Source organism: Penicillium pulvis (assembly GCF_028828015.1).
Source record: "Penicillium pulvis strain IBT 33274 chromosome Unknown contig_1_segment0_segment0, whole genome shotgun sequence".
In the NCBI taxonomy this organism is placed as follows: Eukaryota; Fungi; Ascomycota; class Eurotiomycetes; order Eurotiales; family Aspergillaceae; genus Penicillium; species Penicillium pulvis.
In genome coordinates this window covers 401,578-413,807 of record NW_026643074.1, presented here as the reverse complement: position 1 = coordinate 413,807, position 12,230 = coordinate 401,578, and the positions used below count along the sequence as shown (strand labels likewise).

Below are 12,230 nucleotides of genomic sequence, written 5' to 3'. Positions count from 1 at the left end.
GCCTGCTTAATTGGTATTTGTCGTCATCGTGGAGATAACCTTGTCAAGCGGGGTGAAAGGGATCGAATTTTAGCTGAGTCAGAGGGAGAACGATTATCCAGAATTTTCGATGAAGGATAAGGAAATTTGAACAGGACGTGGACAGATTATGAACAAACTACATATGATTCATGGAAGTTCCAGAATAGAATAAGAATGGATTCTAGATTAAACTCTAGAATCGTGCATAGACGAGGTAGGGTAGTATACGAATGCGACACGAGGAAACGCCACTTAGCGAAGATTCCTTTAAAGGTAAACCGCCCGATAAAGCGCTATCGGAGTGGGGAAACACTTCTGGAAGATTTTTATTCATCGGAGTATTTGGAGTTGTTCCATATAAAGAAAAGGAGTAAAAATAAAAATCCGTGCTTGTCGCACCATAGGAAAAGTCTGATTCGACTCTAGGATTAAATAAGAAGGACAGAAGACATTAGCAAGATTTGCACAAGATCGAAAACCACCTTCTTCTTCCGGATAAGCAGAATCCTCCGTCCCGCACCATTAGTGGTCCACAACATGCATAACACAACTTGGGACCCAGGGTGGACCCCCGTTCCAGTTCAAGAAGTACATTTTATTAAGTTTTTGGCTTCTTCTAAACTATACAAGGAACCATCTCCGAAGCTACCATATGATCTTCTACGATCTCTGCCCGTCTAACATGGCCACGACACAAGAGGCATTATCACTCTTAATATGCAGAGTATTGTTGGTGGCAACCTCTTGTGCGATCTCACTGGCCCGCCTCCCCCGCATCGCCAATTCCATCACGTGTTGAATCAGGGCCGCGTCCTCGGTGCTATCACTGACTCCATCCGATACAATCACTAACAGATAGCGTCGGTCCGCCTGTAGCGTTCGTCGCGACGTAAATGGGTCGTTGGACAGGAAGCTCTCGGCCGACGACGACGAACCGCGCCGTGCACCGGGCCGGGAATCTGGGTCATGTTCCTCCTTGACAGGGTTCTTGTACTGCAAGTCTCCTAGAGCCCTCGACATATTCAAAGATCCTATCTTCGGTCATTATCTTCTTCTCGGCCACGGGTAAATGTATTTAATCGTATACTTACCGAGTCGCGCTGTGCCACCACGCATAGTGACTTCGCCCCCGGCCTCTTCGATACGTCGTCGTTCCCTGGGCACTTCGGGCTTGTGTTCTTCGGTGAGTCGGCGCTAGTATGTGTTATTTTCCACCTATGATACCTGCAGTAAATCTCGGGGCCGCACGATATGATAGGGACGATCTGTTTTGGGATCTCTCTCCGCCAGAATAACATGTGAATCGCCTAGGTTGGAGACGATCAGTTCACCCTGGGTGAGGTTCACCAGGCATACAGCTGCAGTGGATCCGGAGATTGCAGGCTCGGCTGAATCACTGTTGAATCGCTCCAGCAACAGAGCGTCCTCGTCTGCCAACGCAGCCTTGAGGGCTGCTACGTAGTCCCCTGTCTCCAATTCGGGTCGCGTAGCCAAGAGGTGGTGTAACCTCTTGCTGGCGTGCTCTGCCACCAATGCAGACCCACTATATATCCAGTCAAAATCAGGAAGGTGATGAACTGTCCCCTGAGGTTTCCTTACTGCCCATCGTATATCGCAAAGAAGGCTAGCCTCTCTTTCGTTTTGGCGGGGAACTGTTCCGGCAGGACGACCGTGCATCGATCCTCCTGATACTTCCTTGATCCTTGGGCCTGCCTCACAAAGTAATCAGTTGGCCGATCAGCTGTTGAACTATTGGGGCTGTACCTGACCTGCTCCGGCGTCAAAGAGCACCATTTCGTCGGACGTGGACATGACTATTTCCCGGACTAGCTTGTCCCTCACGGCCTTGGGTGCAAAGACCGTTTAATTACCTCGGGATTGATTGTGTGAAACTGTCCTAGAGAGAAAATACGTCTTCTGTTGAACTGAGCTTCGGCAATTCGTCGCCTTCCAGTGATGGTGGACTGACATCATGAACGCCTCTTGCCATAAGGTTCTATCCTTATATTTGATTCTCTCTCTCTCTCTTTCTATATATACGTTAATACATACCATTGTTCCCCATAAATTGACCACTAAAACTGGTATCAATATTGAAATACCTTCTCAATTCTGCTCCATAGAGGTTGAGTGGGATATACATCGTATATGTCTTTTATTGCTCGGGTACCCAGTGGATAGTACCTGTCTGATGAAAAACTGAAGAAACGACTCTCATGAAATGTAATAGGTTTGTACATCCTCTTAGAATCATCTCACTGTAAACCAGGCAAGTTTAAGCATTTCCACATAGATCATCGTGGCGCACAGACCACTTTCACCGTCAGCGAATCGGGGAGAAGATGATCAGAATCATTTAGACCCTTAATCCTCCACACATCTACAAGTCAGTCCGGCATGGGCTGGGTAGGCGTGGTAACATTGGTTGCAACCACCGCATACATTCTTTATCGCTATCCTCCTCGAACCTGGAACTCTCCTTTTCTCCCGACTCCGGACTCCAAGCCCGACGCTCAGTCTCCTTCATCCGAATCTGAACCGAACAACCGCCCCGCGGCCCCTCCATCCTTTGAGATACAGACAGAAAGCCCGCAAACTACTCCCAAGGCATCAACATCAGAGCCTCCTACACCGGTCCTTACTGTACCTACACTGAACCTCCAAGACTCCGACATCCGTGTCGCGATCGAGCCACCCGCTCAACCTAGCATGAATGGATCAACACCGCAGGTAGCGTCACTCGGTCGCAATGAAACAGAGACAAAGCAACAGCCATCTCTCGCTCCACCTACCTTAAAGCCCATTCCAAATACTTCATCTCTGATGCCTCCGCCTCCACCCCCTGGCCTGCGCCCCCGTCAAACCCCCCCAACCAAACCGCACCCCCGGAGGCCTCGCGCCACCGCGCATGAGCAGCTCGCCACGCACACCACTGTCCTCAGCGGCATCTGCGCGTCTTGCTCCGACGGGCAGTACAGGCTTAAGCAGCAGTACCTTAGCGCCCACACCCTTATCCCTGAAGAAATCCTCCTCATCCAAGAAAGTTATCCTCGAGCCAGGATACTCGCCTCTTGACTGGGCTGCACTCGCCGCGAAACCTAACAACCAGCTCCGAGGCAAGGATGTCCCGCCCGGATACCTGCGGATTACGCCTTCTATGCTGAAAATGCAGAATGGGCGGAAGGGTCGCGATGCGTGGACTTCGTATCAGGGCAAGGTGTATAATATTAGTCCCTATGTTCCGTATCACCCCGGTGGAAAAGGTGAACTTTTGCGGGGAGCAGGGAAAGACTCGGCGAAGTTGTTTCAGGAGGTTCATCCTTGGGTCAATTGGGATGGCATTCTGAGTGAGTGTTTGGTTGGAATTTTGGTATCTGAGAATGATCCCCAGGCTGAGAATGCTTTGGATGCGATGGATTGAGTTGGCCCATATCCTTGGCGAAGTGGACTTGGGTTTGGCTAGGAGACTGGCCTGCGTCTGCACCGAGACGCCATGGCTCATACTTGCGCTGACTCGTTATCCGCGACAAGATTCGCCCGATGAAGGATATAGATTTGTATACATTGGCGGGCTCTGTATATTCTCTGCACACCAACCCTGCGAAACTAGACTCGGGCTTTGTATGTGTGCAGCCCACTGCACGGTTTTTTGAACATTTTATCATATTCCCCACAGTTGCAAATACCCTTGTTATCCTTCGAGTTATGGCTACTGTACAAATAGAATCAATTCCCTTTGACATGCAATCTCGGAATGGCCACGAATAATGTCTTAAACCTAGATTGCATTTCAGCTATCCAAAACAACAGTGAAACTAAAATTTAGTCATAACTCACCATAATAAAGACCAGTCCGAATCAAGCCTTTAGGGTGGGTCTTACTCTTACCGACCTCCGTCTGGTCCTCGACAGCTTGCTCGCTAATTCTAGTGGACTGACCGATATTAACTACGTAATGTATGCGTACGGAGTGCATACCTTGTATGTACTAGTCAATTGGCCCGACAAAAGAAATGCTTGGTTATAATCTACTAAGTCTTACGCTAAAACTTCGGCGATTTTGAATTGAAATTGTTCCAAGCTAGTCAGGTAGCTAGCAAAGAATGCGTAGAGCTGCGTCTGAATTAGGATAAGCCGCACAACTAGAGCGAGCTCTTGCTATCTCTTGATTTTCCCCTCCTTCCCATTTATCTCTTTGTCATTCTGTCTTGGCTCTTCCTCATTTGGCTCGTCTATGTTGTTTTAAACTTCATTTCTACTACCTCATACAAGAAGGGCTTCGATTCCTCCTCCTTTGAATCCACCAAGCATTCGATATCGACCATGGACTTAAGAATAACTTCTTTTGGCGACTCTGCAGACCCCAAAAGCCTATCTGGGACGAACAATCGCACTAGCCCCATAGCTGACCTATCCGCCAAGAATGTCACAGGGCATGTACCTCTATCTGTATATTTGCCTACACTACTAAGGCAACACTAGGGCTATGTTGCTCGTTTTCTTATTCGTTGTCTTATATCGGCCCACTTGCCGTAAATTTATTGATGCATATATGTGCAATGATATTCGCTCGTATACTGTTGAATTCTCGGCGCTCCTGTGTACTGTTTTGCAGGGGATTCGAGTGTACCGCAGAATTCAATTATTCACCATGTAAAATACCTGTTGTAAGATACTATAGGCTACTGTCCACTTTATCTTGCGAAAAATAAAGTTCGAATTTATTTAGCCAATATTGCTGGCTAGGTTCAAGGGTCTTTGGTGTATTCGATAGTGGATCAAGCCACCATCTTGACTTTGTGATACGTAGTCTGGATATAAAAGCCAAGGAAAAGAACAACACTGTATTCCTCAAATTGAGAAATTTGAGTGGTATCTAGGAATGGTCATTGAGAAGTGGAATGCAAATCATTGAACCCATTCGACAAAAACCCACCGACTATTGTACATTAGTTTTGCTGAAGTGTACAAATTTGGCGATCTGAATCGTGATGATCTGCAGATCGTGGCCCAAGCGCTTTTCAGCTCTCGTACACGTCACAGCGGAACTCTCCCCTATTAGCCATGGCCGTTGCCATTGCCATTACCTGTCATCAAGGTGAATGAAGAAACCCATATCCGACAGCTAAACACCGGACGAATTGACACCCACAATGGCCAAGACTGAAGATGTCGAGGACGTCGCAATTAATACACCACCGTCAGCAGAGACACTTGACAAAATCAGCGAATTTACGGTCCTAGATCGCAAGGGAGAAAAACACACATTCAAAAGTATCTATGACGGACCCGAGTCCGATGAGCGTGTTCTTGTTGTTTTTATCCGCCACTTTTTCTGTGGGGTATGTTCATACTTCTTCACCACATGCTTATTTTCAACCCTGCCAATCATAAAAGCAAATGCAAATGCTAACGTATGTCAATAGAGCTGCCGAGAGTTCGTCTCTGCCCTCTCAAACATAAAGCCAGCCTCCCTCCAAAAACTCCCAACACCCACTTCCATCGTCATAATCGGCCTCGGAGACCCCGGCCTAATAGACTCCTATGTCACACAAACAAAATGTCCATTCCCCATCTATGCCGACCCGACTATGAAGATATACACGGAGCTTGATATGATTGTTTCTAGGGCTATGGGTGCACGTCCTCAGTACTTCCGCAAGAGCATGGCTTGCGTTGTTGCGGAGTCGCTTGTGAACTGGGTCAAGCACATGCGTACTGGGCTCATGTTTAAGGGTGGTGCTACGGGTCAGAATGGGGGTGAGTTTCTTTTTGAGCCCGGCCCTGGTGGTGATGGGGGCAAGGTTGTTACTTGGTGTCATAGGATGGGTGACGTGAGAAATCATACCTCGATGGAGGGTTTGAGGGAGGTTATCGATCCGGAGGGGTTGGTTTTGGGGAAGAATGAACTGCGTTAAGTTGGGTTTGCATGCTGTGACATTCTTTGGTATTATGCTGCGTGTGATTTATGGGAGGTTTATTGGTTATAGATGATGTGTGCACCAATTCAGATAGACATGAAGCTTTCGGGATTTTAGATTCATGTTAATATAGTCAAGCCAGATCAGATATCCGGCTTGGGAAAAACAGTGTTGGTATCATGTCTACAACGAGCCAGACTGGATTTTAGATCCATTAAGAAAGTCATCACAAAAGCCCCTGAGGAATAAATCATATAAACATTTCAAACATTTACAGCTCATCCTTCTTAACACCAGCAATGGAAACCAACTCAGTCTCGAAGATCAGAGTCGAGCCAGCGGGGATAGGACCCATACCACGGTTGCCGTAACCAAGCTCCGGGGGAATGGTGAGGGTGCGCTTCTCGCCGATGCACATATCAAGGAGACCTTGGTCCCATCTAATTTGAGAGCAATAGTTAGTGAACAGAACGAATCAAGTTGTATCAACTCAATTGACCCAAGGGTTCAGGTCCAATTGTTTCCAAAACTCACCCCTTAATAACCTGGCCGGCTCCGACTGTGAAGCTCAATGGCGCATTGCGATCGTAGCTTGCGTCGAACTTGGAGCCATCAGCTGCCAATGTACCGCGGTAGTGCATGGAGACTTTGTCTCCTTTCTGGGTCTTGCGGTCGCACTCGACCTTGTGGGTGACTTCGATGCCGAGCTCGGCGGCGACGGCCAGGGAGGCGAGGGAGAGGAGGATGGTTGTGAGACGCATTGTGAATTGTGTTGGGTTGGGAGGTGGGTTGAGTTTTGGGAGTTGGGGAGTGGAAGGGGGAGAGGGGATTGGAGAGGAAACGTGGGCGGAGTTGGAGGTGCGGAGGTGTGGGTCTATCAAGTTGGGTGGACACGGTAGATTAATCTGTGATACTCTATTTCCCATGAATTCATTTCATATCTAATCTAAGCAAGTATTCCAGTCTTTCAGTTGCCATTAGTCATTAAGTTGGGGGGTCGCCATAATAATCAGCCCTTCTTGGTGGGCGCGCTCTCATGAGCAATCGCTGGGGAGATCCCCTGGTCCGCAGCGGCCTGCAGATCGTCTTCACCCATTGCACCGTCCCACCCCTTAGAAACAAGATACGCACGGAATGTCTCATCGCGGATTCGCAAATCCTCACCCGAGAGATCGGGCACGAAGAAATAAGTCACCAAGATACCCACAACGCCACAAATAGCTGCAATGATGAACGTCCATTTTTTGCCCAGGTTAGTTTCGATAGGCGTAAAGGCCTGCGTTCCGATGGCGGCACCGGCCTTTCCGACCGCGGCTGAGAGACCATAGCACGTTCCTCGCACACCGGTAGCATACGACTCAGAGGAGAGCAAACCAAGCATGTTTCCAGGACCAAAGTTGCCGGAACTCTGCATTAGTCCGTAGAAGACGACGAAAAGCGGGATGATCTTGGTAATTTTATCATAGGCACAGCCAATTATCAATCCGAAGATGAGATATCCGCTGAATCCGATCATCATGATGTTTTTGCGTCCGACGCGGTCGCAAAGGAGAGCGCCGAGGAAGACACCTGGGAGGGCGATTGCTCCGAGTAGAAGTTGCCATTCGCCTGTGGAGCGGATTGTACTATTCTTGACCACGGATGAAATGATCGTGCCTGAGAAGACACCGTTCGGAAAAGTGACAAAGTCTGTACGAGGAGTGAGTTTACACTTGTCATTGGGTAGTCTGTAGACCTTACCATAAAGGAACCAGGCACCGCAGGTTCCGATCAGTGATTTCCAGTAGTACCGGAGAATGAGCATGTAAGGAACATGTCTCTTGATAGCACCACGACGATAGAGCGCCGAGTTCAACATCCGAATTCGAAAGTAGAAGACGGACAGTGGCCAGATACATCCAATCCCAAAGCATACCCGCCACACGGTACTATAATGGGACTGCCCACAAGCTATCAGTACGATCAAAAAGATCGACACCGCAAATGGCCCACCGAAAGACAACGGGAAGTTGGTCACCATGATGAAGGCTGGGCCACGGTGCTTGGGCATTAAGTCATTGGCAGACTCCGAGGCCGATGTTGACGATGCAGGGTACTCGCCGCCAGTACCTAAGACAGGTCAGCATTGGCAATGAGCGCCAGGGTTTGGGAGATGAACATACCGAAACCGACTACACCACGCGCCACTGTCATCATCCAGAACATGCCGTCAATGGTAACTCCATGAGATGCAGTGGCGAGGATTCCACCGATGACAATCATGAGTGTAGTAAAAACGATGGCGGTCTTCCGACCGAGATAGTCACAAGTCAAACTGATCCTATGTCAAAAAGACATCCCAATAGCTTTCGTAGATGCTCTTACCCAATGACAACTTGACCGATAATCTCACCGACCAGCAGCGCATTAGACACACGAGTGCTCACAGTTGATGTGTACTCCTTTGGATATTCTTTCTTCAGAAGAACATTGGTCATGGTCCTATGAGCGTAACATGAGCTGATTGATATAGTCTTCACTTGAGAGCAAAGACTCACATGAGGTTGTTCTGATATCCATCACTGATCAGCGCAAAACCGCTTGCGAACTACTCAGAGGCAAGGACATCAGTGGTCATGTTCTCAGTAAGAGCGTGGGATGAGTCCAGTTCGGTTCAACCCACAATTGTAAAGATATCGGACAAGCTTTGACGCTTCTTCGAGACCTCGCGTGAGGGATCGGCATCGAGTGGGCCAACGCTGTCTTGAACCTCAGATTTGGTTGCATCAGACTTGGACTCAGGTCCGGCAATCACGTCCACCGAATATCCAGTCGCCATTTTGCTGTTAGCAGGGATATCCATGGTAGAAGGAGAAAGAAACAAAGAGCAGAAGAGGAAAAGAGGAGACCGGAAAATAAGAGATAGTGTGATCCTTGTCGAGACTAAATTGTGAGTAGCTAAATCCGAGCGGAGATCTTGTGATCGCCGAATCAAGGTAGCACAGGTCTAATTAACACGCCAAGCTTCGGTGATAGGCAACCTTTTGCGGATGGCGCAGGTCAAGAAATGACCGTGTTGGGACCGATCTACATTCCAGTGTCAACCACGTTCGTCCTGCTTGGGCAATGATTGGCGGAATGCGGGGATGGGCATGATGCAGGTGTGATCCTTTGATGCTGCCTTGCGAATAAGATTCATACTGTCGCGTGTGAAATTGATAAGGATGTTTTGGAAGGGATTTGATTAACTGAATTTTGATAGATCTCGCTGTACAAAATGGTCGAGGTACAAAATCAGGCGCCTCCGTTCTAAGTAAAAAAACGCCAAAGTGTGAACCAATGGGTATCATATGCATGTTCAGGGGATACACCCAGAAGTATGTCCATGGACACACTTGTCTCCTTTTTTGGTTGGTAGTCATTGCAAGTCGTTAAAATAAAGTAAAAGAGCATCAAAGATTATGCCCATTTACCAAGAAGTGCCATCAAGGCAGCTCCTAAGCACAGCAGCAGGAAGGCGAGTAGCACATCGCGGATTGGGGCCTGGCGCATAGCTGCGCTGAACATGAACTCGTGCGCCATCAACTCGACCAAAGCTGTGTAGATGAGAATACCAGCAGAGATGGAGTCAAATACGCCGGTGACAATGAGTGTCCTAGCCGAGTCCGGTGGGTAGCTCTGGCGAATACCGAGACCAATAGCAATGGCGATGGGGGTCGAAATTCCAAAGCCCATACCAAGGAAGTAGGGCGTGAGGCGCTTAGATTTGGGCCAGGGGACCTGAGCAAGGCGGGCGCCAAGACCCAGACCCTCAAAGGTCTGGTGGAAGACAAGGACAATGTACAAAGTAACGAACTCGGCTCCGGTCACGGCGAGTGTGAGACCAATGAACACAGAATGGAAGATGATTCCAAACTCCAGGATGAAGATCGAGGTAAGCTGAGCGGTGTAGTCTTCGATCGCCTGTTTCTCCTTCTCATCATCGTCGGCGTCGTGGTGCTCACGTGTGTGACCCAGATGATCTTCTCCCGGTATATAGTGTTTGCTCTGGCTCACTTCCTGAGTGATTGGGACCACGGCCTCGATCTGGACGTGGGAGTGTCCCTCTTCATCGTGCACATGACCGGTACCGAAGCGAGCAAAACGCATCACCATTAATTCCACAAAGAAAAGAACCACGATCGTCATTAGGACAATAGCCTCGACCCAGCTGTATTCCGTGATGATGCCAGTCAGACAGTCACTGGTCAAAGCCTCCTCAGCTGGGGCTAGTAGGTGAATGAAAGCAGTCGCGATGATAACGCCGGATCCGAAATATTTGGCGATGAAAAAGGCCCATGAGGGAGCACCCCCACGTTTGCTGAATCTCTTAGCAACGACAGGAAAGAGGGCACCAAAGGTGGATCCGATCATAATAACAAAAATAGAAGAGATTCGCAGGCCCATGCGGCCGTCATAGTCATTGCCACTCGAGCAGGTATCCCGCTTGAGAACGGCGTTGTAAGCTTCCATGTCCATAATGATAATATGACAAGGATCTGGTCGAGGCTCTTCAAATCGCCGGGAATGTGGATCCCAGATAAGATCTCGACGTTAGATCTTATGAGGTAAATCCTATTGGAATCAATGAGATCGAATGATTTGCCGACAAGGATCAATCAGATCGAACGACAATGAGCACCTTGTGAGAAAAGTGGGCGAGTCGATTTGACGTGGAGGGGTTGATTGCAAATTTTGTGTGGATGCTGGCTGCACTGGCCGTAACCCCCAAGGTCCTCAGACTAGCGCAGAAGACAGCCAGGTTGGCCTGTCGACAATTGAAGGCTAATGCAGAGATTGCAGAGTATTAAAGCATGAGACCACAAGTAGAAACACCCAATTCTCTTGGCGATGCCCTTGTGCAGTTCTTGACCAATTCGAGTACTGGTTTTTCCGAATTCGTCCCCGGAGGTGGTGAGTACCTTGGTGGCCGAACTCACACAGATCGTCGTTCCTGTATGAATAATGAGGGATTGATTGGACGATCAAGGCTCAGGCTATGAAAGAGAAGCTGAAAATAGGGATTGATCAAAATCTGCGAAATCATAGCCCGGTTCCCAGCGGGGAAGTAGAGTGGGATCCATGGGGACCTTGGGGGTGGAAAGACGTTGCTGTAGCGTGGATTAGGTACTAGGTACTTAGCGTTGCATATAAATTGTGGTGGGCTCAGAAGTACCCAGTACCTAATCTTCCGGAGCGCGGGTGAGGACCTTGGGGACGGTCAGTCCCTTTCCGTTCGCGGCGGTTGGCCATCACGTAATCAACTACATTGGTTATAACTATTAGGGGAGGTAGGTTAGTTTCTCGCATTGCAGGTCATTGCAAGTGACAGACATGGCCAAAGTCGTGTAGGAAGTTGGCTTTCAGAGTCTTTAGGTCCAAGTTGAGATATAATTGTCAGGGATGATGGACATTGTACCCGGTCGCCAATCAGAGCATCTGGGGCGAAGCTTGGCATTCATGAGCTCACCTGCGCCGCCCGAGCTTCTTCATGATCCCTAGATCTACGTCACCATGGCTCCCATCCGCCGCTACCTACGCATCAGTAAATATTCTGTGCTGGAATGTCGAATATATTTAGACAACCCGTCTGACAATCGCTGGCTTCTCAACTCTCAAGATCCCGTCCTCCCACGCGTTTTCGACGTGATTCGACCGTTGGTGTTGCCGAAGCTGCGGGAAGAGAATGAACGACGGTTATTTCGAAAGAAGAGCAAGGCCACCAAGGATGTCATCGCTGAAGGTATTTTTGATTCCCGGTTCTCTGTGAGCACAGTGGCTTGAGCTAAGTCACGGTATACAGATGACTTCGAAGTCGGTATCTTCCTTCGCGAATCGCGCACCCGCCATTCCCTCTTAACGCGACATAAAACTTTCGACCAGGCGGGGAAAATGGAAGAGAACGAAGACTCAAAGAAAATGCTCGGAGCTGCCGATGCCGCAAACCCAGAAGTCATCGATAGTGATAGCGATCCCGAGTTTGACTTGCGCGATATTCCCGAAGCGACCGACAATGGCAGTGCTCCCCATGATTTATCATCGCGGAAGAGAAAGAGACAGGCCTCGGACCTGATGGAGACTGAAAATAAGGATGAGAAAAAGCTGGGGTTCAGCACACATTACGAAAGCTTCAATATCTCGGGATGGGTGCTGTGTCTGCTCATTTCGCGCAAGGGGGACCAGGCAAGACCGAATGTTGCGACCTCGGAGCCTAAGCAGCCGTTGATGGAGCAATGGATTTCGACACAAGCACAAGGTGATGAGGATTGA

At 48.8% G+C, this 12,230-nt stretch overlaps 7 protein-coding genes across 7 annotated transcripts; 3 read left to right on the top strand and 4 right to left on the bottom strand.

Moving 5' to 3' along the window:
* Window positions 1-681: 681 nt before the first annotated feature.
* Window positions 682-1,833, bottom strand: N7503_003125 (PP2C family serine/threonine-protein phosphatase; the record flags this gene model as incomplete). Its single annotated transcript, XM_057062672.1, has 5 exons — window positions 682-1,052; window positions 1,113-1,215; window positions 1,270-1,564; window positions 1,621-1,730; window positions 1,786-1,833. The coding sequence occupies 5 exons, from the start codon at window positions 1,831-1,833 to the stop codon at window positions 682-684; spliced, it is 927 nt and encodes a 308-aa protein (XP_056923587.1).
* Window positions 1,834-2,418: 585 nt separating this feature from the next.
* N7503_003124 (cytochrome b5-like heme/steroid binding domain-containing protein) lies at window positions 2,419-3,442 on the top strand (the record flags this gene model as incomplete). The annotated part of the gene is made up of 2 exons (XM_057062671.1): window positions 2,419-2,878; window positions 3,066-3,442. 2 exons carry the CDS (start codon window positions 2,419-2,421, stop codon window positions 3,440-3,442), a joined length of 837 nt encoding a protein of 278 aa, XP_056923586.1.
* Window positions 3,443-5,174: 1,732 nt separating this feature from the next.
* On the top strand, window positions 5,175-5,939 carry N7503_003123 (peroxiredoxin-like family protein; the record flags this gene model as incomplete). Its single annotated transcript, XM_057062670.1, has 2 exons — window positions 5,175-5,363; window positions 5,448-5,939. The coding sequence occupies 2 exons, from the start codon at window positions 5,175-5,177 to the stop codon at window positions 5,937-5,939; spliced, it is 681 nt and encodes a 226-aa protein (XP_056923585.1).
* Window positions 5,940-6,213: 274 nt separating this feature from the next.
* fkbp3 (peptidylprolyl isomerase family protein FPR2) lies at window positions 6,214-6,703 on the bottom strand (the record flags this gene model as incomplete). The annotated part of the gene is made up of 2 exons (XM_057062669.1): window positions 6,214-6,382; window positions 6,477-6,703. 2 exons carry the CDS (start codon window positions 6,701-6,703, stop codon window positions 6,214-6,216), a joined length of 396 nt encoding a protein of 131 aa, XP_056923584.1.
* A 248-nt stretch (window positions 6,704-6,951) lies between these two features.
* Window positions 6,952-8,760, bottom strand: N7503_003121 (Glycerophosphoinositol permease 1; the record flags this gene model as incomplete). The annotated part of the gene is made up of 6 exons (XM_057062668.1): window positions 6,952-7,631; window positions 7,683-8,051; window positions 8,105-8,256; window positions 8,307-8,423; window positions 8,480-8,529; window positions 8,605-8,760. 6 exons carry the CDS (start codon window positions 8,758-8,760, stop codon window positions 6,952-6,954), a joined length of 1,524 nt encoding a protein of 507 aa, XP_056923583.1.
* A 620-nt stretch (window positions 8,761-9,380) lies between these two features.
* zrfB (low-affinity Zn(2+) transporter ZRT2) lies at window positions 9,381-10,439 on the bottom strand (the record flags this gene model as incomplete). Its single annotated transcript, XM_057062667.1, has 1 exon — window positions 9,381-10,439. The coding sequence occupies one exon, from the start codon at window positions 10,437-10,439 to the stop codon at window positions 9,381-9,383; it is 1,059 nt and encodes a 352-aa protein (XP_056923582.1).
* A 1,035-nt stretch (window positions 10,440-11,474) lies between these two features.
* N7503_003119 (uncharacterized protein) lies at window positions 11,475-12,230 on the top strand (the record flags this gene model as incomplete). Its single annotated transcript, XM_057062666.1, has 2 exons — window positions 11,475-11,703; window positions 11,764-12,230. 2 exons carry the CDS (start codon window positions 11,475-11,477, stop codon window positions 12,228-12,230), a joined length of 696 nt encoding a protein of 231 aa, XP_056923581.1.